The sequence below is a fragment of the Apis laboriosa genome, unplaced genomic scaffold, assembly GCF_014066325.1.
Source record: "Apis laboriosa isolate Shangri-la unplaced genomic scaffold, ASM1406632v1 scaffold26_cov146, whole genome shotgun sequence".
Taxonomy (NCBI): Eukaryota; Metazoa; Arthropoda; class Insecta; order Hymenoptera; family Apidae; genus Apis; species Apis laboriosa.
Window position 1 is genome coordinate 3,597,097 of NW_025222592.1, and position 26,098 is coordinate 3,623,194.

The 26,098-nt window shown below is 24.7% G+C and overlaps 1 protein-coding gene across 3 annotated transcripts in view; it reads left to right on the top strand.

Annotated features, from left to right (window-relative positions):
• Positions 1-1,729: 1,729 nt before the first annotated feature.
• The window catches only part of LOC122713784 (Y+L amino acid transporter 2), a 28,682-nt gene continuing 4,313 nt past the window's right edge, over positions 1,730-26,098 (top strand). For all 3 annotated transcript variants that reach the window (XM_043934552.1, XM_043934551.1, XM_043934550.1), the window contains exons 1-5: positions 1,730-2,120; positions 11,246-11,493; positions 12,786-13,032; positions 23,878-24,003; positions 25,813-25,951. In XM_043934552.1, coding sequence (XP_043790487.1) covers positions 11,251-11,493; positions 12,786-13,032; positions 23,878-24,003; positions 25,813-25,951 — 755 coding nt within the window. In that variant the 5' untranslated portion in view covers positions 1,730-2,120; positions 11,246-11,250. The remainder of the gene's footprint in view (positions 2,121-11,245; positions 11,494-12,785; positions 13,033-23,877; positions 24,004-25,812; positions 25,952-26,098) is intronic.

The window sequence follows — 26,098 nt, forward strand, 5'->3', positions numbered from 1 at the left end:
AAAATCATAATCAAAATCAAAATAAAAATGCAAAAAAATTCTTATTATAACAATTTTAATCAGAAATCTGGATCAAGAAACTGTAATTCATGATCCATCGATGGAGAACGTTTAAAGTTGATTATCGAAATTTTATAAACCTGACACGTTCAATGACGCAGTTTAATTACATGACAAGCAAAAACAGGATTGCTCGACCACGACAAAGCGTAATTTGATTACTCGTCGGTGGATGGAACGCTGATGCCATTGGTCGATGCAATTTCGATCGATCTTCGATTTTTCATCCCACAAACAACATTACATCTTCCAAAATATAATTACTCTGTTACCACTTATGATATTCGAAGAAGCGGAAATAGCAATTAAATAATATTTGAAATTTACTTAACCGTTTTTATTATATCAATCGCTCTCTATAATTTACCATATTAATATGTTTATACCGAATAAAATTTAAATTTAAATAAAAAAACATAGTAATTATGATGCATGAATTAACAGACAGCATTATCTTGTAAATTATTGCCTACTGTATCTGACATAAGGTATTTTACGAGCGGTTGAGAATGTAAATTTACCACATGCTCGCACGTGAGCATATACCACGGTTAATAGTCGATAAAGCGGTCGATACTGATTGGCGTGGTATCGTGCAGGTGTACCACTTTTACGTACCACATGATAGACGTGTGAAGCATTGAAGTTCATCTGGTAAGCCTCTGGAGCACGTATTTTGATATATCAATGTTTATTTGATTTTAATGATATAAGATTTTTTTATCTACTATATATAATATTAATTGGAAATAAAATTTATATAATATTTTATAAAATATATAGCTGATGTATCTTAAAAATTATAAAACATGATCATATGGAGTAGATTTCTATAATTGTAATTTGCATTAATAAAATTATATATAACTTGGATATTTGTTTAAAAGTCATATATATATATAAATTTTAATCATAATATATGAATTCTTATCATTCGTAATATGACATAAGCAAAAAATTATACTGATGAGTTTATACTAACGCTTATTAAAAATGAATGATTTATGTATTAAGTGATAGCAACAGCAAGTAATTTTTTCTTGAATATTTTAAATTTTTTATTCACATGTACGTACGTCATATATGTAGCGTCATTCAATATTAGAATTAAAATATATTTTTACTTTAACGTGCTTCCAATTTCAATTTCTATAAATTTTAATTGAATTTTCTAAAATCTAATAAATTATTTCTTAATTCAATAATCTACTGAATCTTCAATATAATACTAATTCAGTTTATTTTATTTCAGATAATTACTATAAATCAGGCTAGAAATTTGCAGTTTTATTTTCCCAAAAGAAAAACTCATTCATCAGTAAAGGATCAGTAACCTTTGAACTCTTCACACTGGGCTACTATTCGATCAACATTCATATAACATGTAATAACCATTCACTATTCATTTTAAACGCAAAAGACGTCGCTAGTTACTTGCCGCGAAATCGTCTTCGACAACATTCAAGATAATAATTGTCAGAAAGGAACGACCGATAGATAGACTGGTCGATAGAGCTTAGGGTGGCATAGCGTGGTTCATACTCGTGTTCCGTATACACACGAAGCTGCGATACACGCGCCATACGCGAGCACACAGAACCACTATGGGGAAAGAGAGACAGAAAAAGAGAGGCAGAGAGAGAGAAAGGGAGAGGGCAGACGACATGCGCCGGCCCTCGTTGCTGCATGTTATAATGTTCGAAGCCCACGAACAGAACGAACGTTGGACGACAGTCATTCAGAGCTCGACCAGTGTGCCGTACGTTTCGTGGCTCCTCTCATCCTCGTGCTACATCGTGTTCGTTCACATCCGCCCTCGGTTCCCGGCATCGCCGATTAGACTACCTGAGAGCCGTCAATTAACCAAAACAGGAACTAAAAATACAGGAAAGAACGATGCTCTGAATGTGATCATCGCGTTCACATCGGACATTTATTTCCCGATGATTTTTCTCTATGATGCGCTAATAGAAAATAGACATTAGTGACCAGTGATATTTGGAAACACTAGACATCTCTAAGGGGTTAAATAGTTTCCTCCGAATACATCTGAATATTCGGTGAGTAATTTTCAATGAATTTTTATTGTTGATGTTTAATATATATGGAGAGTTGTACAAACGTGATGAATATTGAATGAAAACTCAAAAATTCAATGCGAATCACTGTAAATATATAAAAGTTGAGTAATCGTTGAGTAATCTCATTAGATTAGTCGATAATGTTACGAGCTATATTATGCAAGTTGTGTTATGGCCACTGACGCCATTGGAGTCAAGAAATAATATATTATTTCTTAAGAAAATTAATGAAATTAAAGAGTTTATTGACTGAAATGTTTTGAATTTTTTTTAAAAATAAGTTATCAATGTTCTTTTATAAAATATTACGACAGTTTCTGTGATTAATGTAAAAGCTATGATGGAAAACATTCGGATACAGTGGTCGGTTGAATGAAAACAACCCTCTTTGCAGAGATGTCGCTAGTTCTTTGGCAATGATCCCTTTTTTTTTTTTTGCTGAATCGTAAGATTCTTTGTTTGACGTCAGATTCTGTGATGTGATAAGAACGTAGGATGAAAACTGGGTTCGGAAAACCCGGTCGGCGACCCACGTGGTCTATTGATTTTTTCGCCCGCCACGCCGCTACATTCACGCTAGTGGAAACTGGCCTTTTCTTCCATCATCGGTTAGCGCACCCTATAAATATTATATTAATTTTGTTTTTTCATATCATATATAATTCTTTTATAAAAATCAAATTTATGATATTTGTTGAACTTAATTTATATAATTTATTCAAATATTTATTTTAAAATTATTTATATATTTTTAATAATAATTTTAGTAAGTATTTTATATAAAAACTATCGAATATCAGACCATAAGATTAATTTTTTATCCAAGCATATATCTTATAATAATCATTAATCGTTTATATTTTAATATTAGCCTATTCTAATACTAGCTATATATTATTTATTTTTTATTAAAAATTTTTCTTACTTTTTTCTACTCATTTTTTTTTACTTTTTTTTTTACTATTTTCTTATTTTCAAATTATGCGCTATTATTTAGCCCATGTTTCAGTTCTCGCAGACAAAATACAAATTACAAAATAAATGACAAAAATATAAATTATTTTCTTCAAAACGGTATATCAAGAAATTTTTTCATCTAATTGATTTAAAGATTATATTGAAAATAATACTATTTTTTATATGCATAATTATTATATTATACCTCTGAATTGCAATTTTAATAACTATAATAATTATAGTATATAACAATTAATATTCAATAATAATTAACATGTAATATTAACTTATATGTAATTATATAAATAATTATGATTTTTTATTAATAGTACAGCTAATTGAGTTTTATATAGCTTTTATTTTCATTATAAAATATCATTTCAAGTTCATTTAACTTTCATTTTGAAGCTTCTGTTCACGATCGTAATTAATAATTTACAAAAGATAGCGATAAATGTTCGTTGTTAATTAATTATAAACTAGATTTTCGAGCTGAATATGTTATCAAGCAATCGTGTTGGGTGATATAATATTACAAAATACTCCTCGTCCCTTATCACAACAATCGACTTGCAAACGGATCGATAACACATCCCCAACGTGATTCGAATATACGTTTAGTTACCATTTCTGACAGGTACCTATGTAGGGTCGATAGCGTGTCGATGGTAAACATACAATCTGATACCTGAGAACAGAGATCTCTTAATCACAGGTTTACAAATATTATCTATACAAATTTTGAAATTTTAAGAGAATATAATAATTTGAATAAAATAAAGTATTATAAATTAAAGAATACAAATGATAAAATTTCCATATTTATTATATTAAAATATAAATTGTTTACTTAAAAGAAATATTAAAATTAAAATAAAATTTAAACTAAATTGTTTAATAATATTTATTAATGTTTCTTCATATCTGATATATTAAAGTACAGATTATATAAAAATAGTAATGAATTAAATAAACTTGATAAATTTAAAAAAATAAAAAATTAATGACAAGTATATTAATGATTATCATTAATCATAATAATAAAAAATTGATAAATTTCATAATCCATATCAATCATTTTTGATATTTCATAGATTTTTCTGCAATATTTCGTACATATATTGTATTGACTTTGGTTTTAAATGTTGAATGATTGATGTTGAAAGAAACAGAATTTTTATAATAATTATCGTGTCATGCAAAGGGATTGATATGATGTTATCTCTTAGTAAACTTTTTTAAATAGAAGTTACATTCCCGTTACACGGAATAACAGGGTTATGGTTGTCGGTGTAAGATCAATAAAAACTGATGTAATGTTCCACGAATGTTTCGGGAACCTTCAAACTGGTCGGAATTCTTTTCGAATGCACGTGCATCAAACTATTATGACCTGAGCGGGACGTTTTTTTCTATTTGTTCCTCAAATTTTTAATTTATAATAAAACGACAATATTAATTCAAAATAATAATTAAAAATTTTTTTAAAATTTAAATCTATTTTAATAGATTATTTTCAATAAAAATAAAAATTTGATTTAAAAAAAATATATAAAAAATTTCTTTTATTTATCTATAGAAAATTGAAAATGTTTTTGTATATTTTTTCATTCATTACATTTTATCATTATACATATATTACCTTATAAATAATAAAGTTTTTTATCAAAAAAATATTTTCATAATTTCATACTGAGTCATTTAAGTGTAAAATATAGTAATTAATTTTGTTTTTTTATTTCTTATCAAAATATGAAGGTCATTTTGAATTTTATAATTGTAATATATGATATTTAATTATAAGGTTCGAAAAAATATTAAATTTTAAAAAATTATAACAAAACTATAACAAAATTCATATTATATATATATATCATAGTTTTACAATTATTTTTAATATAATTTCGATTAGATAAAATACATTGTTATATATTATTATATTATATACTATATGATATTGATAAACATTGAAATCGTTGAATATATAAGAAAAGGATTTCTAGATCGACTATAAACAAATTCGAAACAAATTTTCCATATATACAGCCGAATAGAGTATCAAATGTGTGATACAATTAGTTTTCGTGTGTATATATCGATACGTATGCGTGTGTGGTTCAACGACAGGCTTGAAGCAATACAAGTGCCAGACTGTTAGAAGATTGAATTAAAAAGGATACTTGTGAGTTTCTTTTCATTAGAAGCTAGAAAATAAATTATGAAATCAGTTTTTGATGATTGATATTTTAGTATATTTAAAAATGCACATTAAAAAAATTCGAAAAAAAGATTAAAATAAAATAAATAATTCCCTTACTTAAAATAAAATATCTTTGAAAATTTTTAAATTTATTAGCTGTATTAATTAAATTTTCTTATAAAATAAATTTAATGATAATAATTATAATATATTAATTGTATAAGAATATTGTATTGTGTATGCTTAGTCCTGTAAAAGAAATACGACTTTATTTTGAATAAATATTTAATATAATATATAGATAATAAACATATAATATATATATATACATATAAATTACATATACAAATACGTAAAATTATATATATAGCATCGTTTATCAAGAGCAGTATCATTTGTATCTTCTCACGAGATTTCTTAAGACACGCACAATACAATTATGTAATTAACTTGTTCAAGATTTTTAATTATCTCTTTCTTTTCCTTATTTGTATTCGTAGAAGCAATCATCAGATGATAAAAACAATACGAGAAATGCACAAACAATAAAAAAAATTCTAATAATAACGTCATTTGTTCGAGATGAAATATTAAAAATAATCGTAAGCTTTAAGCAATTTTCATTTAGTGTGATTTGTTTTTATACTATAAATATCCTAAAGGATGTCGAGTTAAGTTACAACTTTATGATTCAACAAGTAGTTGTCACTTGTTCCAATACAAATAAGCTATTTATCTATATTTACATATATTGACAGATAAGGCAACAAAATACATATACGAGGAAAAAAAAAGGTAAATATAGAGAGAAAGTTCAAAGTGAAATTTTTTATCTTTCTGGATTTTATGATTAGGATTTTATGATATAGGATTTTTTAAATATATCTTGTTATTAAAATGAAATACTATATATTATTGAATATTTAATGGCATAATCATTATTAGTAAATCATTGTTCTTTAGTATCCTTCATAAGTTTTCAATTCATTACTGATCGAAATTTAATATACTCCTCAAATCGTGATTTGTTTTGTTTTATGATTTATTATACAACATAATTTGACATTTGATTCTAATCGTGTTCAATTTCAGAAATACATATACATAATATTTATACTGGATTATTGAATATTGTCTAAATTATCCTAATTAATTATAAGAATTCAGTTGTAATTTTTCATATATAGTTATATTTAATCATTGATATTATATGATATAATTTATTATAAAGTCTTTATGACTTTCACGTATTTTATTATCAATAATTATTTTGATAATTTTACGGCGTTGCGAACTTACGTACGATATTTCGATACTTTAATATAGAAATTATTCTATATCAATCGATATCAAAAATATCGATGTAACTATTTCCGATGTAATCAATGAAGTGACACGCAAAATAATACATCATTATAACAAATTCTTAAACTTTCCTTTTTAATTGATAAACTATTGGTGAATCAATAGAAAATTTTGAAAAATAAAAAACTGTAACTTAATCAATAAATCGGTTCTTTTTTTGTGGTTAGGTTATGAATTGCGCGTTGCGGTCATATAGATGCAATTACAATTCGCCTTTCGATCGTCCATGTAAATGGCGAGCGCAGCAGGATCGACTATCGATTCCAGCCATTTCCTTGTCGATAGTACATACGATATCTTCTTATATACGTGTTATCTTATTATTCGTTTCTTTTCCATCCCGCTTTGCTGACGATTTACGTTGATCTTGCCTATTTCATTCAATCACGTGTGTATATTTCTCGTTTATTGACCCATAGTGTAAAGGTCGGTTTCCATCAGCTCATCCATGCATATCCAATAAGAAAGGATTTTGTGGATCAACAGAGAAGCAAGATGCGAAACACATATGGAACCTTTGGTATGTCAAATGGATTAATTTCGTATTTTATCGATAGTTTTTGCTCTTTATTATTTAAAGTAAAAATGAAACAAATCAGTACCAGAGGTTATGTTTGGATTAACACTAATTTAAAAATTTGTAAAACGATTAGAATTCATTTTATTATATTCCTTTTTGAGATTGTAAAATTTCATAATATTCTAAAAGATTCTAATTTAGATTAATGAATAAAATTGTTTATCTGTTTGAAATTATTTTCTTCGTTAATGATTTAAAATTAATATATTTCTTTTCGTGACTATTTGTCAAGAGCCAGGAATTTTCTTTCGAGACTTGTGATTGATTGACTTGTATAGCGTCATTGTCAGCAGGAGAATTAATGTGAAATATTTGCCGATGAAATCTGTGATAGAACGTAAATATCTTAGTTATTTATGTACAAGAATGACAACATGTGTTGATTTCGATGTTTTTTCTTTGTCTTGTTTTTCCTCCTTTATCGATATTCATGTATTTTTTATTTAATACACATTTTTATATGGCCTATAAAAAAAATTTAATAACTATAGTCATTAATCAGAATTCAATTCGAAAGATTAAAATTGATTTTTATAAAAAGGTTTCTTACAATTATTTAATTAAAAATTTATTATTCAATCATTCTGAAAAATTAAAATAAATCATAAAGAACATCATAAAATGCAAATGAAAAAAAGAAAAAGCGAGATGAAGTTAATTTTTACTCAAATATTACTTATATTATTCATAATTACGAAAATAATTAGGAAACTCGTAATACAGTTAAATTGCTAATTTAAAAATGATAAATAGCGCGGGTTAAACAGATACCGGGTTAAGAACTGGTTTGTTACCTTCATCGAGGTAATAGAAAGGCGTGTATCGACGTTCGCAGACGCGATTGGTCGATCGATATCGATTCGAGAATAAAATTAATATGAGAAGCGTTCAGTTTTTGTAATTTAAGTATATTGCAGAGTATTTTGTCTACTTTAAATGATATTAGTCAAAAAATGTATATTGATCAATGTATTTATGATTGAATCTTGGATGTAATTCAATATAGATGAGGTATGTGCAGATAAATTAATCAATCAATAAATTTAAACGTACATTTTCTCGATTACCGAATTTAACATTCGTTTTCAATTTTAATTTTATTATTGCAAGAAATGACGTGCGAGATTAAATTTAATATAAATAATTTTTGGATTTATTAAGAGATTTTAATTTTTTATTTTATAAATGAGAAAAGTGTTATAATTTTTTCTAAAATTAAGATGATATGAAATTATAGAAAATTGACATTTATGATTTTTCAATAGTACAAATAGCGTGATATTTAATTTTGGAATAATGTTTATGTATGTTGTTATTCTATGTAAAATAATATAAATATATAATATAATGTTTGAAGTAAATCATGAATAATTTTATTTCATTTTAGTAATTACATTTATTTTTTGGCTTTTTTTAAATGAAGAAGATAAGAACATATTTATTAGAGGTTGCAAGAAATTTTTCATACATAAACATATATGATCATGCTAATTAAAAATGTGCACAATTGTGTTACAAAGTATAATATGATGATTACAATAATGATATGTATTGAGTATAATATGTAGCAGATATTAGATCGAAAAAAAAATTTATCTTTTCAATTATATAAAAAAAATTTATTTAAAATAAAAATGACATCGAAGAAAATTCAAAAAAAAGTCAATAAAATATATTTCAGAATCATAAAGTTTGTATAAAGTTTGTATAATCTTCCAATTAATATTAAATATTTCAGAAATTTTTGGAATTCAGCGCATAAATAATATTATAAAGACCGATCAGATGATAGAAAGGTGTGTGTTAACGTTCATAGATACCATTGGCTAATTCCATGTTCGCGAAGGAGTGTTTCTATTAAAAAAAAAAAAAAAGAAATAATTATGACACGATCAGCTGGCAAAAGTCACGTTTCATATGCTGTTCGCTAACCGATCCTGTTTGATAACAATCTATTCATGCCTGTAATTGATTAATCATGCAAATACAATATCTTAATATTGGTATATATTTTATTTAAAATTATAATTTTTACAAGTGGAAATTTTTTTAAATTATCATTATAAAATATTCAATTTTCTCTCCTTATAACTATTTTAAATAAAAAAATATATCATATAAATCAAAAATATTAAATGCTAATAATATGCAAACAATATGCAAATAAGACTTTTAAAGAAAATATTATAAAAATTAATAAATACTATATTGAATAGATCATGGATAGAAAAAAATAAGAATATTTTTTTTATTTAGATTATTTTTGAATACATTTCCTTAAAAAATGTTTAAATAGAACTGTAACTGCATTGAAAAATTAAAAATTTTAATTTTGTTGAATTTTAATATTGTTTGTCTAATTAGTTTTATTCCATTTGTGAAAATTTAAATTTAGAAAAACAACATTTCATATGCACTAAAGATAACATAATGAAATTAGATTAGATAAATTAGATTAGATAATAAAATAATCAATTAAATAAGTATAATGACAAGAAAGATTAATTTATTCTTTATTTTTTCGATTAATAACATTTCCTGTTAATTAAAGCAATTATTGATGGCATATATTTATTTGAAACTAATTCGTATCTTGGAAAACATAACTAACTTCTTATTATTATAATAACATCAAAAAAAAGCAACACATTAATGAAAAAGTTGATTGAATCAATATATTGTATAATATATATTGCATAATATAATATATTGCAAATTATTATATATTTTATAAAAGAAAAAAATTGTTCTATTCTTAAATTTTAAATCAAATTTCCTAAAAATTTTTTTTTCAAATTTTTTGTGACATTTTTTTAATAAATGAAATTTCAATTTATTTATAAAAAAAATTATTTATAAAAATTATTATTATAATAAATTATAATTATAATAAATTATAATTATTTATAAAAAAAATATTTCAAAATATTTATTAAATAAAATTAATAAAAAATTAAAGCTATATGATATATTTTCTATTCAAAAGATAAAAAAGTGTTCATTTATTTATATGTTTTTTTTTCTAGCTGATAAGTATCTTTTCACATGGAAAATTAAAAAAATGAATTGGTTATTTGGGTTACAAAGTAAAAGCCGCAGTAACTTACTTTGTATCAAATGCATTATTCAGAGCAAAGAAAATAAAACTAGATGGAAATTCTACTGATAAAAGTAGAGTAGCAATGAGTTGAGATTTTTCCAATTCTTTTTCTCCATGCTTTTTATCTAATGAATTGGGAATAAAAATTCACTCTCTTGATTATGATATTTCATACGATGCTTTTTTCACATTATCAAATTTGATCAACAAGTGTTTTTTATTTTAAGAGAATGGTTGATAAAAATGGAAAAACAGCTGGAATTTTTCTTTCATTGAATGATCGAAATTCGAATAGGATAAATGATATAATAGAATATAGAATATAAATAATAGAATAGAATAATAATAGAAGTTTGGCATAGAATTTCTTTGTAGTTTTTCGATTTTTTAATGATATTAGGTAATAATATATAAACCTTTAAGAAAGTCAAAAGACTTAAAAGTTTTTTATTGCAATTATTTTTATTTTTATAATTATTTACATAGAAATTTGTACAATGAAATTTTTTTGCTTATTTATATTTAAATTTATTTATATTTAAGTTTATATTATTATATTATAATTATAATAAGAATATAATTTTGTAAATAAATTTTGTTCTTTTTAGTTAAAAAAACATCTTCTTATCTATTATTTTCTTAATTTCTATATTGTAATTGCTGTATTTAAAGTTTTATATACTTTTTGCCTAATAAACAAAGTTGGAAGCTCGTATGAATTTTTAGAGATTTAGAAATGATCTTTAATAAATAATTAGTAAGAATAAGAAAAAAAAATGATAAGACTTCGAATTTCTTGAACATTTCGAAATATTAAAAAATTTTAATCAAGGAAGAAAGAATTATAGTGCATTAATTTCCATAAAAATAAAATTAACCCTTGTTTATTGGTTCCGTTGCAGGAAGGATGTCGAAGTCGGGAAGTATCAAGGATGGCGAGAAAGGGCCGTACGACCCGGTTCCAAACACCGACAAAGGCAACGATGAGATCAAGCTCGAGGCAAAAATGTCTTTGTTGAATGGAATCACCGTGATCGTCGGCTCCATTATTGGTTCTGGCATATTCGTTAGCCCGACTGGTGTTCTCAAGTATACAGGAAGCGTGAACGCGAGTCTTTTGGTGTGGACAGCTTCCGGTATTTTCTCCACGGTGCGTTTACCATTCCTCTCTTTCCAATCGATAGCTCGCTTCTCAAGAATTCTTCACTTTATAGATGGAATAAAAGAAGATTAAGAACTTCTCTAAACTATATTTGAAATTTAAATCTTGGATTTTCTTTGAAAGGAAATTGGAAATATAAAATATGGAGAAAAAAATAGAAATATATTGGAAACAACGCTTTTTTAAACTTCTGAGCTTTTTAAATTTTTTTTATAAGTAATTTTTATTATATATTATATATTTCATATTTATATTATATATTTCAATTTAAATTATTCTGAAATTATGGATTTAACTTTTGACAGAATAATTTAGAATGATGATTTTATTCTATTATTTTTGTTATTTTTGGTTTTCCTATAAGTGAAATTGTGAAAAGAATTTTTTAAAATTATTTTTAATATATTTAAAATGAAATTTTTTAATCTGTTAATATATATATCTATTTGCTTTTATTTATTTTTATAAGATTTTTATATTTTCACTATTTAAATCACATTTTATAGATTAATTATGAAATATTTGAAAATAAATAATATTTTGATATTAATAATATATTGAATTATCTTAATCATCTTTTAATTATTCATCTAAGATCATGGTTCTATATATTTTAGTTTATTCCAGAAGAAATTTGATTGATATGTTAATGGATTAATCATGACTTAGAGAGGTTTTTACATATTTATGATAAATTATAATATTGATTCTGGTACAACGTTATTAGAAATAAAATGATAAAAAGTGAAAAACATTGAAGATTCAGTTCAATAACATCATAAAATAACTCACTCTCTCAATAGAACCTTTTTTACAAACATCCACTTTCTCTTTCTACTTTTAACTTCCTATAATTTAAACTTCCTATAATTTTAAAATTAATTCAAATAAAATGATTCGATACGTGAATCATATATATGTAAATATTTTATACATGATAAAACTTCTTATAATTTTTTATGCATGTTATAAAAAGTATTTGTATACATCTTTAATTAAGCTTTTTTTCATCTAAATTTCACTTTCCATATCAGACTTTTATAAAAACATTATTAAATTAAATAAAATATAATATACTCAATTATTAATATGTAAATACTATAATAAATATTATAATAAATGATAATACTTTTTGTACTTATTGTATTATATACACATTGTAATTGAATAAAATTTACCTGTAATTTTGTTAAGCTCTTATCATATTCTTCTTTACAATTTTAAATATCATTGTAATATATATATATACAATATATTTTAAAATATTTATTGCACTACAGGTAGGGGCATACTGTTACGCGGAACTTGGATGCATGATCAGGAAGTCAGGCGCCGATTACGCATATATTATGGAAACTTTCGGACCTTTCCTCGCGTTCATCAGGCTCTGGGTTGAGTGTATGATAGTGCGGCCTTGCAGTCAAGCCATCGTGGCCTTGACTTTCAGCGTTTATGTGCTGAAGCCGGTGTTTCCAGATTGTGCTCCACCAGATGATGCTACGAGAATACTTGCAGCCTGTTGCATCTGTGAGTAAATTATTCTTTTTTTTTAAATATTAAAAATAATTATCATTTCTAATGATATTTAATTGCTATTATTAAGCCTTGAGTGAATTGAAAAAAGTGAATTGATTAATTAAGTGAATAAGAAATAATAATTATTTGAAAATTTATTTAATCTTATATTTATGTTTCATAAACTGCAAAAGAAAATTAAATTTTAAATTAAAAATTAAGATCAAATAATTTTATTGTTAGATTTATAGGTATTTCAATAATTCATTTTATGATTAAATGAATTATTTCTTTGAGGAGAATTTGAATATTAGAATGAATTTGTTGAAAAATTTTTATTTCAATCAATAATTTTATAAATTACTTTGTTATTTATTTACTTATTAAAAAAATGTTTTAAATATTTTTTTAATAAGACTAAAAATATTTAATAATTTTAGGAACAGTTTTGTGATTATATATTTAATAAGTGAAATATTTTAAAAACAATAAGAAAAATAAGAAGAAATAAAAAGTAAATAACCCAATTGCACACAATGCAATCAATTACATGCTGAAAATTGACCCTCAATAGAAGAAGTTAAATCCACAAGAAGAAATTAGGTTTGTTTATTCTCACGGAAATTAAGCTCTTGGCCTTGATCGTTTAATCGATGTGATTCGTTCTATCAGAAGACCCCCCCTCAGAATAGTGGGGCCTTCTAATTGAACCGTCGGATTTTCTTCGTTCCAAGAGCACCATACCACTGTCCACGCAATTGGATACGTTTCATCATCATTCATAACTATCAACCATGATTAATCGAATTACTTTCACTGCTTTATTCATCTTTCTAGCCGACTTTTAACTCCAACTTCTTTTCATCGGATTCATCTCTATTAATTTCAACGATCAATCGTTTATTCTTCATAAAAGCTTCGAATAGGATAAATTTGTTTCTACATACTTCTTCGTATGCAATTGTAATGCAATTCAAAATTGTTGCAATGCAATTGGAAAGGTATTTATCAAGACTTGAAAAAATTACTTTATTATATTTTATAAAATCGCAATTATTATCATATATCATGAAACTTTTTTCCAAACTTATATTAAAATTTTCTTTATAATTTTTTATAAAACTTCTTGTAAACTACTTTGAAAATATATTTAAGCAATCGAAATTAAATATCAATAATATTAAAAATATTTCTCAGGTATTTTAATTTCTCAAAAAGACCTATGAAGCAATGTAAGAGGCTTAAAGAATCTAGAGAGAAATTTCAATGTAAGTGCATTCTCCAAACACGTTCTCCAAGGATCGAAATACCAAGAATGAAAATATTCCTGATTCCTCTAGAATCCTTTTGTTCACAGAGATCGATGATATTCTAATGGTCCATAAGATTATATCCTCATTCTTAATCATTTTTTTTTTTTTTTTACCAGAAAAGAATTGAATCGTTTCTTATTGTGACGTCCTTCGGAAAGTTTTCAAAGATAATGCTGCGTCTCGTTACACGAACAATTTGTAATTCCTTTAATTTCCATCCTTGAGATCGTCTACTTTCCTGTTTTCTCTTAAATAGACGGATGTTCCTTGGAGACTTGATGAATGTTGCTCTTCCGGTTTAATGAATACTCTGGAGAAATCATAGTTTCTCGTTCCTTGCTTTCGAATTAATGGAAAATATAATCAGATATTTTTGAATTAAAACTAAGAGTTTTTTTTTATATTGATTTTTTATATATTGATAATGATATAAACATTTCAGAACTGTTATAGATAAGCATTAATTTTTATTACTCATATATATTCAAATTATATGAATCCCTTAAGTTACTTTAACAACTTTTTATGATTCGTTATGCATGTACAATAGTAAGTTGAACTAAGTTAAAATTTAACAAATTTAAACTTCTTATCACCGAATGATTAACTTTATCAAAAGTGTATGCACCATACCATGCATCAAAATGCATCAAAATGATTGCTTGACAATGCAAATAATACTAAGTACTAATAAAAATATCATTATATTTATCTTCAAATGTTTTGAAAAGTATTTTTCAGAATTAATATAATTTATTCCAATTATTTTTGGAATTTAAATTGTATTTATTTATTTATTTATTTTTTTTTTTTTGCAAAGTATTATAATAACTTGAAATCATCTTAATAGTATTCATCATATAGATATAATTATCATATAGATATAATTAATAATAATAATAAAATTAATAATAAATTTTTACATCTCTTGTTCAAATCTGGTGATTTATTTTTAAATATACAATATACTATCACGTGCATAAAAAAAAAATTAAATCATATGTGAAAATCTTTTTCAAATAGAACCGGTATTCAAAGAGTTATAGTCATAAGAAGTAATCTTAATCATAATGAAATAAGTCAAGATAAATACAATATTTTGATTACGAAAGGATTAAATCATTGGTTGATTAATCGATCGAATTGAAAAAATTCCGATTCGTGCTGGAATTCACGACGATCGAGTAATGACGGCCTTCGAGACCGTTGTTTCCTTTTTTAACGAGCAAGTATAGCATGTGTAATAATGAGACAAAACGTTGCATGCCGGTATCATGTACTACATAAGAAACATTCCGTGAACACTTAATGTTTTTTCGAATTACAATAGGAATAATCTCGAGTGATCTCCTTCCTCCGGAGCATTCATTAAACCGAAGAGAACGCTTTCGAGAATCGTGCTAGATGGAATTTCCGTGTTCAATGCCGTGTCCATGGTGATTTCCAATTGCAGAAATCAGTTCGTAATATACACAATTACTTTAGTCGAATTTTTCCATTAATCATACAAATTTTTATCATGGAATTTCTCCATTGAGTAATTATTTAATCATGCACGTAGTATATAGTTTAATATAGTTTCATAATCTTATTAATCATGTAAATTCTTATTTAAAGAATAAAAAGAATTTCATTTATTTCAAAAAATAATTATTTCTTTATAAATGTTGATATTATCTTGTTCAAAATTCTTATTAGATATAACATATATATTTATTTATTTTTTTTTAATACTAAGCATGAAAGTTATTCTTAAAATTAGTTGATTGTCATGATCAATTGATTAAGACGTAATATTTTGATAATACTTTTAATATTATACGTATATGAATGATTAGATAATTAGATACTCGATGGAGAAATTCTCTTTGATAGAAAATTCTTCGTGTGATTAATAAGATAGTAAAATTGTGACATGCATATATGCATGAGTATTTGATAGATATTTAATTGATTTTATGATTGTTTTCTATTTTTCCTTTCCAACGTTTTTATTTTTCAAATATTTTGCAATTCTTTTACATCATGTTCGCCACCACGCGTCCCGCTTATTAATATTTATGAAATTTTTTTTTTTTGTATTTAAGATAGTCATGCATAAATTATGACTATTTTGCATTTATTACATTTTTCAAATTTTTGTGCATGTGAAATATAAAATAATATTTTTTTGTTTTTAAGCAAATGGTAATAACAAATATAAAACACGTAATTTGTCATCATCAATCAATCAAAGTAAAATCATCGAGAAAAATCAATAATCAACTTGCCAACCAACAATTTCATTTTTTAATCCGTGAATGAAAAAAATAAATCACATTACTTATTCCGTGGTAAAGGCGGAAAAAGTATATATTTTTCGGGAATCCTTCCGAATGAAATACCGCAGAGAAGATATCGAGTTCCTGTGGTCACTGGTGTCTTCCTCCTTTAGATTTCCATCTTATGTATCACTTTACAAATGCCCAACACGTGCCCGAAAAAAATATTTTCTTCTTCCTTCTTCCTCCTTCTCTTTCTGCGGACAAAACGTTCCGAAAAAAGAAACTGCATTAGATTGCGTTTAAGGGAAAAATATACACGACTTTGTTAGTGAAACGTGCTTCCCACTCATTCGCGCAGCGAAAGGTACAAGAATCGAGGCTGATTCGATTGTCGAGGTTTCACAATGTCCTTATCTCTTGGAATAATTATTTAGCTAGTTTTTGCGTTCTGTGTTTAATAAGGATAATAACGATCGATTATAAGGGAATATTCGAGATTAGAAGAGTTTCGATATTGATTTCATTATGAAGGAATTTTAATTAGTAGATGTATATTCAGTTGGTGGAATTCTTTTTAATAATTAATTATTATTAATTTTCTTTCATTTCTTTTTTTATCTTAATAGAATATTTGAAGTTAAAAAATTTGTTGCTTAGGTTTAATCATGGTGGAATTTAAATTAAGTGTATTTTCATTCTTGTTAATTTATTTTTTTTGTTTTTGTTTATTTGATAAAATAGTAGAGGTTAGAAAATTTTTAATTTCGGCAGAATTTTAATTGATGAAATATATTCATTTTAATAGAATTTTTATTGAATAATTAATTTTTGTCGTTTTTTTTGAAATCTAATTGAATATTTGAGGTTAGAAATTTTGGTTTATTTTATAGATTTTATTATTTACAGGTATTTTTAATTTGAATTATTTTTAACAAATAATTGAACATATTCTATCTGTTTTGTTTCATCTAATGTAAAATTAAATTCTTTATAAATTAAAAAACATGCTTCAATTAATATTTTGAATATCAACTTATTATTTTTTAAATTTTCTATTTAATTTATACCACCACTTACATATAAATTTCATAAAATTAATTGTATCATAAATCACATTAAAGATATTCTCTGAAATATTATCAGTAAGAAATGTTACTTATCTGTGAAGTAGAATAGCCATAAATTTAACAGTACAACTAATATCAAATAATTACATGATTCTAATAGTATTAATCATATTTATAACCACTTAACATGCATTATAACATGCACAATTACTATCATTATCAATTTCTTCATAAATATCAATATCAATACCATTATTAATAGCTTCATCAATATTAATATCAATTTTAAAATTTACATTATTATAATACCTCGTATTAATATCTCAATATTTTATCTGAACAATATTAAATATATTAAAATAACAATTTCAAATATTGAATCAAATTATCAACTTAATAATCTACTCCCTTTTCATTATATGAAGAATTTATTTATCAATCCACACAATTATCAGCTAATCAATAATCGCTTAATCCTATTTCTAATGCAATCTTCTTACATTTTTTTTCCAATTCATCTTGTCGATCAGTCGACGTTAATTATAGATAGTAGTACGATAATTTCCTGGAGGCCGGAAGTAAGTTGCGCCGGAATCGCGCCTATTTTACGTTGAATGTAATAACACGTTAAATGTCGCGGAACTTGAAAAGGATTTCCCGATAGCGCGCGAAAGTCTCGAGGTTTCAAAGGAAACGAGTTTCGTTTAATTTCCGAGTACCTGAGGAAAACGAACGGTGGCTTTTGTTATCGACTTTACAATGAATGAATTCTTTGAAAGCTTTATGTTTCTTGTGTGTTCGTTCTATCCTTTTGTGGTGATTTCTTTCCATCGAAATAGATTTTTATCTACTTTTGTTTTGTTTTCTTTTATTCTTGTTTTCTTTCTTTTTTTTTTTTTTTCTATATTATTTTATTTCTTACAGACTGGTTGCAGGAATTTCAAATTCAAATAATGAAAAGAGTAGAGCAAAGAAATAACGTGAGAATTTTATTTAATCTTTTCTTTCTCTTTTGTTTCGAGAATTCGTTTCTCTTTTTAATGTTTTTTTATTTTTATTTTTTTTAGCGTTGTTGCAGAGATTTTTATTTAAAATTTAAATATTGAAATAGAAAGGAACAAAGATATCTATAATGCGAAAATTTTATTTTCAAAATTTTACAAAATTAATTTCTTTTCTTTTCTTTTAATCTTTTTTTGAAGATATATAATTAATAAAAAGCATTATTTTTAATTAAATGATATATGGTATCGATATTTAAGAAAGATTTTTTTTAATTTGAAATTTTAATTGAAACTTATATTTTTGAGAAGTATAAATTTTATAAATATACATATACATATGTAGAAGAATTCTTGTCACAATAATTAACCTGATTTTTATCATTGTTTCATCAAGATTATGCCCGATCATATGTTCCTATTACGTGTAGTGCAGAGGAAAATTAATTCTTAGAATGGAACTCTAGTGATGAAGATCAATAATTAAGTCCAAGGGAAATCTAGTCGGTCTAATGTGCAATTACTCATAGAAACATTTGCTTCCACATTCCACACTGACAAATTATAGTCGTCAAGAAAACATATCTCTTGCAGTTCTAATCTTATATTTACGCAAATCTTTATTTTCAAAAAGAAAGTATTATAACCTCAAATTCACAGTAGAAGTATATCAATATTTCCTATTGCAAATAATTATAGAACAGGAAAAATTATTTCTATCAAGATTATGATTATTAAAATTTATCTTTCATATTGCATTACGTACAATTACCAAGCCAAATAATAGAAGAAAATCTTGTTCTTTGCATTTTTAACTTTTTTCCCTTAGACATTACTTTTTATCCCCTATGTATCATAATACACAACTAAAGTAGAAAGACGTAAAACACACCGCGTTTCCTGCTACTTGTTAAGTCGTAGAAAAAGTTAATGGCGTCATGAAACGGAGGCATTGACACCATACATACACTCGGAGGTTCGATATATCGTCCAGTGGAAGCGGACGATTCGATCGTCGCCAAAGACCAGACGATGGTAGTATCGAGTGAAAAGGTTGTGCTAGCAATCACGTCTCATTGCGATTAAACGTAATCTTCTAATAACGTGTCAACTGGCAGCCGCAACAGCATAATGCACCGAAAGGGGACTCCCGGGGAGAGCCAAGAGGAACCGAGACGCGAAGAGAACGGACAGACGGAAGAAGTGGAAGACCAGTGATGTGTAGAGAGACTTTGCACCGAAGTAGCTAGATCTTATCTTCTTTCTTTGGAATTATTGTTTTATTCTGTATTATATTTTACAGAATGGAGATATTATATTGGTACATTGTATAGAGTGATTTAATAACTTTTAATGTTTGAGATGGTAATTGATATTTGTTATTAGTTGTAATAATAAGAGAAAAATTTGATTCAATATTGTAAACCGCACACAAGTTAAAATTATTATATACTATTAGTCTATTTTGATTATTAAACTTAATTTTGATATGAGCTGTTTGACCAATATTCTACAAGTTGATTTGATAATTGTTAGAAAGTAAATGATTCATAATGGTTGATTCATTGATTTAATAATGGAAAGAATAGGGGAGTTAAAAGGGACTATTAGAAAATTTGCAAGAATTAATTTACATATGTTAACAGTCATAGTATACAAAATTATCTTATAAATCTATATAATATGTATAATTCTTTTATTCTAATTTGATTATCCTGAATTAGTATATTCATTATAAAACTTCAAACTCAAAACTTCTTTTCTAATTTCAAAAATAGTTAAATAATCAAATTGAATTGTTATATTGTTATAATCTCATTAATTTATAAATTCTTTCTCTAACTTTATCATGATTTCAAAAATTGATTTTATTCATCTAACTTTAATCCAATTTCAATAATTAAACAATCAAATTCTAAAAATAATTGAATAATTATATTGCTACATTATAATTTGCAATATAATTGCAATTTTAATTTGCAAAATTCTTTTATTATTATAGTATAGAATAGTTAATATAGAATAATTAATTTATATAGAAGTATAGAATAATTAATTTTTAATCATAACATAAATTTTATATTTACATTTCTATTCATTCTAAACAAAAAAATGCAACAATCAGAGCAATACGAGGGACTCGAATCATGGAGGACAGCACTGGCGAATGCAATATAAAGAAAGAATAGTCGGGGACGAAGGGGAACAGGGCGGAAAGTCTCGCGATATTCTTCGAGATGTTGCATCAGTCTGCATTTCTTATTTTTTTTCGCTAACGAATCCATCAAGGACGAGGAGTCCGGTCTCAAATTGCAAGAATCAAATTGCGGAATCTTTTTCGCATTCGTACACCTAATTTTCACCATTGCGATCAATGACCTTCCTTTCGTTCCTATTTCAAAGTTTATTGTCTATCCACTGATTCAGTCAAAGATTGAAAGTTTAAAATTCATTGACTTACATAAAAATTCATTGAAATATTATTTTTCTAACTATTTTAATTAATTGATATTATTGGAGATTAATCTAAATTTAGATTTTTTTCAGAAAATTATTTAAATAGTTAGTTTAAGATAATCAGAAAAAATTTGAAAAGCTATTAGAAAAATATTTCATTTATTCATTTATTTTTTTCATCTTAGAAATTTATGGAATTGAATTTGATAAAAAAATATTTAAAATTAGATATTTAAAAAATTTGGAAAGAAGTTGAAACATGTTTAATATTGCTGAAAATTTATCAAGTTTAAGAAAGGAGGTTCGTACACGTTGAAAACGTAAGACCTATAACTGATTGCATCAGAATTTTGACCCTCGAGGCCATGACACTGGAAATGCATTGACTATTATATAAAACTAAATTATCCTATCCTTTCAGTCAAGAATTACTGCTATTAAACAATTTCTATCAATTATCATATTATCACATTATTATTTTAGATATTATGACTTTATTCTTGAATAAATAAAATATTTTTACATATTTTTAAATTCAAATTTAAATTAATTTAAATAGATTAAATTCTACAATATAATAAAATTAGAAAAAATTAATAATTTATAAGAAAGATAATTTATATAACATAATTCATATATTATTTTAAATAATAAAAAAAAAGATTATTTGTTTGATGAATATCATACTAATATAATTTTTAATTTTAATATAAATTTTAATATCTAAAATAATCAAAATACACTATATAAAAATATAAAAATATATACAAATTTTGAACTTTTAAAAAAATAAAAATAAAGAAAAGATAAGATAATTAAGGAAAAACAAGAATAACTAAATAAAAAAAGAACAATTTATCTAACAAATTAAACATTTTTTACATTCTCAATTTTAAAAATTCTTACCTATATGAATTTTAAAACACTGAAAAAAGTAAACAGATTAGAGTAAAAAAATAAATATAACATGTCATTTTTAATAAAAAAGAGAACTATATAACAAATGAGATATTTATATAATTTTAAAGGATTATCATAATGTATCTGTTTATCGAAAGTACTACTTTTTTTTTTTATTTATCAAAAAATAGATCTATAATATTCATGGCTGATTTCATCCCTGACACTGTCATGGTTGGTTAGACTGATGCCAATTAGCCTGAATACGTTTGACTAATGTATGCAAGTAAAATCCTATTTCATAGTAATGTTATCTGGAGTAATTCTCTAAATAAATAAACAGTTCAATAACTGCATAATTACGAAGAATGATAATGATCAAACAGATACAAAAAAAAAAGTTACTTATTAATCTTCAGTATTATCGATACGTGCTATTTTCGAGGACAATACATGCTGAAAATAAAAGTTGTTATTATTATAGATATTTCATATTATATATTCAATATATATTGAAAGGATTAAAACAAAAAATAATCTTATAAGAGATCAAAATCGATAAGGTAATAATTAAGGAATATATATATTAATTTTAAAAACAATAAGATCGTAAAATAGAAGCATGATTTTTAAAATAAATTAATTAAATAGCAATAGTTTTAAATATTTCAAAAAATAGAACTTTTGTTATACTTATACATATATAATATATTTATATATTTTATCGATCTTTAAAGAATCGATTTTAAAAATTAAAATAAATACGTAAGTTAATATATAAAAATATAGGTTAAGGCTTAAACGTATTAAATTAAGCAATGTAAATTTGCATTAAATAAAATGAGTGCAATAGATTTATCTCTGTTTTGCTTCATTTAATTTAAATTACTTATAAATAAATAAAAATTAATAAATAATTATAATCTATATTTTCATATATTACATTTGTTTTTTTTTATTCTAGTATCAATCTTTGAAAGGTGTATGTCACGAATATATTAATACATTGTATATGTATATTACAATATATAACTATTAATAAAATTATATTTAACAAAATTATACTCTTAAATTTACTTTATTCAATACAATATAAAATAATAGAATAATATTTGAATATTATATACATATATCTTCATGTATATTCAGAGCTATCGATAACAGTAGCAAACTAACCTAATAAAAATTCGATTGCAATAGCTCGATTGCAATCGCAATCTCCAATCGCCGAGAAACGGAACTCGTTATACGTGTTTTGTATAATCGCGTGTTCATTAACATTTGGTAACCTTTTAACAATTATAATGATTGTAAGTTTCCTCGATAATCGGTTAATCGCGTGTCATCATTTTATGCATTCACATCTTGAAAAGTCGTAATATTGATACAATTTTTTTCATTTTAATTCGATTTATTAACAAACATAAAAAGCTGATCAAAGGTTATAGATTCGCATTGTCATGTTGAGGTAATTTTCTTTATGGAATAACAAGATTTATTTTTCTTTTTAAATAAGATTAAATGAAAGTGTGTTATTTTTTAATGATCATTGATTTAATAAATAATCATGTGAATATAATATATGGTTTTAATATATATCATGACCTTAATAATTATCTTTTAATGAAATGTAATTAATGTTCATTTAAGTAGAAATGATACAATTTTATTTATCATTAATAAATCATTTCGTTTTCTTGTTAAATAAAAATTTTTATATAATAAAAATAAGTAATTTTATTAATAATTAATTGTGTTTCTAAAACTAAATTTTTACTATCTTTTTATTATATCATTAATATTATTAGTTATATCTATAGACTTTATTAATTTTCTCTAAATATTTATTTTCCAGGTATTTTGGCGTTTATTAATTGTTGGGATGTAAAATGGGCAACGAGAGTGCAAGACATCTTTACATATGCAAAATTACTCGCGCTTTTTATCATTATCTTCACTGGAGCTTATCAATTATTCACCGGTAAGTTTATCAATTCGCTATAAATTCAATTTTTATAATTTTTCATTTATCCATAATTTAAGACTAACTTTCGTAATTTGACAGAATAAAAACGAAGGCAATTTTTCTTTGTTACCACATGTCATTATTACTCAATCCCTTGTTTCGGCTATACTTATACTACGAAGGAAACAACCGATGCCATTGCATCAGATCGACTTTCTCCCGCGCGTAAATTGAGTTTCTTTTGTGCTCGATCATTGGAATTTATATACGTTCAATTTTTGTCTCGTCATTCTTTCTAAACCTGGCAAGAAAATATGAAACCAAGAATTCCTTCGAGCGATTCATTCGAAACTGGATCGATATTTCACGTTGGATTTTTAACGTTGGAAATATTGTTGGAAAGAAAAAACAGGTTAGCACTGTCAATCTTTTTTTCAGAGGAAGACTTGACTTGAATTTTTCACGGTTTTTGATTTCATAAAGATTAATTATAAAAATAAAAAATGCAATGATTGTTGATTTTTCATCTAGAATACTTTTTTTATAGATTAATAAAATTTTATTTTTAGAAAGAAACGAAAAACGAAATTTATTTTTTTAGAAAAAGCAAATTATTAGAAAATTTTTTTTTGAGATAGATAAACCTAACTATTAGAGAAGGAGAGAATTATATTTTTAGAAAGAAATAAAAATTGTGATCGTAACTAAATTTAAACGGTCGCTGGTTTCTTTTAGAGAAGAATTCTTTTTACACAAAAATCAATGGATGAAGAATCTTATTTTTAGAAAGAAATAAAAATTGTGTTAATAGAAGATTCTGTAAATGAAAAGTTTCAATTTAAATCTATAAGAAAGAATATAATTTGAGAATTGTAATTTAATTTTTTTATTGAATCTTAAAATTAATGTGATTTTTTTTTTCTTAAAAATAATAATAGGAAAATTATTTTTAGGAATATATTTTTTATTGCAAGAGTTAATTCAAAGTTTTTTTTGTAAAAATATTAAATAAAATTATAACAATTATTCACCGAAAAAATGTATTAATAAAAATTAGATTGATTAAAAATAATTCCATAATTAAAAATAAGTAATCCAAAAAATTGTATCTAACTTTTAATCATCTTAATTTAATAACAAGAATTTGTCGAGAGTAAAAAATTAAATCAATATCTGTATTGTTTTCTCGCGATTAAATAACGTGTTGGCAATTTCTTAAGCAAGAATGAGGAAGTTCGCGTTAATGTTTCACCACCTACGCCAACCCTTAAGAAACTAGTGTATAAAACGGTGTTAGGTGTCTTTTCATTTGCCGGACGAGACAATTTACCCAATCAAAAAGGTGGGTTAAAGATGCGGACAATTTGAGGTGCGTGCAAGGATTCGTTTTAAATTGACTTATTCATTGCGTTCGAATGGACAGTATATATATATATGTATTTACATATAATTGAGTATTATCGACGTGAGAAACTTTTTCTTTCGATATGTTACGTTCAAAACAAATGAATAGAAAAATTAATCATGGAACTATTGAAAAAATAAATTATTATAATATGTGTAAAAATATTCACGACATTAAATTTCAATCAAAAGTTTTAAAATTTTTTTTTATTTTTTATTTTTATTTAAAAATACATTTTAAATTCTTTATTGTTCAATTGTCAAAAGCAATATGAAAAAATATTTTTCTTTGTATATTTTTTTTTTTTTATTTTTTTCTTGTATATTTTTTAAAAGAAACGAATATGGATACATATTATAGAATAATATCATCAATTGATGATTGAATGATGATTAATCAATTTTATTCATATTTTATAGGACATACAGAATATTTTACGTTCGACAACACGAAGACAGAAGTGACATCGATAGCACTTAGCTTTTATTCGGGATTGTTCGCTTATAATGGCTGGAACTACTTGAATTTCATCATTGAGGAATTGAAGGATCCTGTAAAGTAAGTGACTGATAAGTCATTTCGTTGAATGCTTAAAAAAAAAAAGCAATCTTTGTTAAAAACTAACAATGCAAGATTAAAAAATAATTTTGCAATTTATTTGAGGAAATATAATAATATATACATATATACATAGTATAATATTGG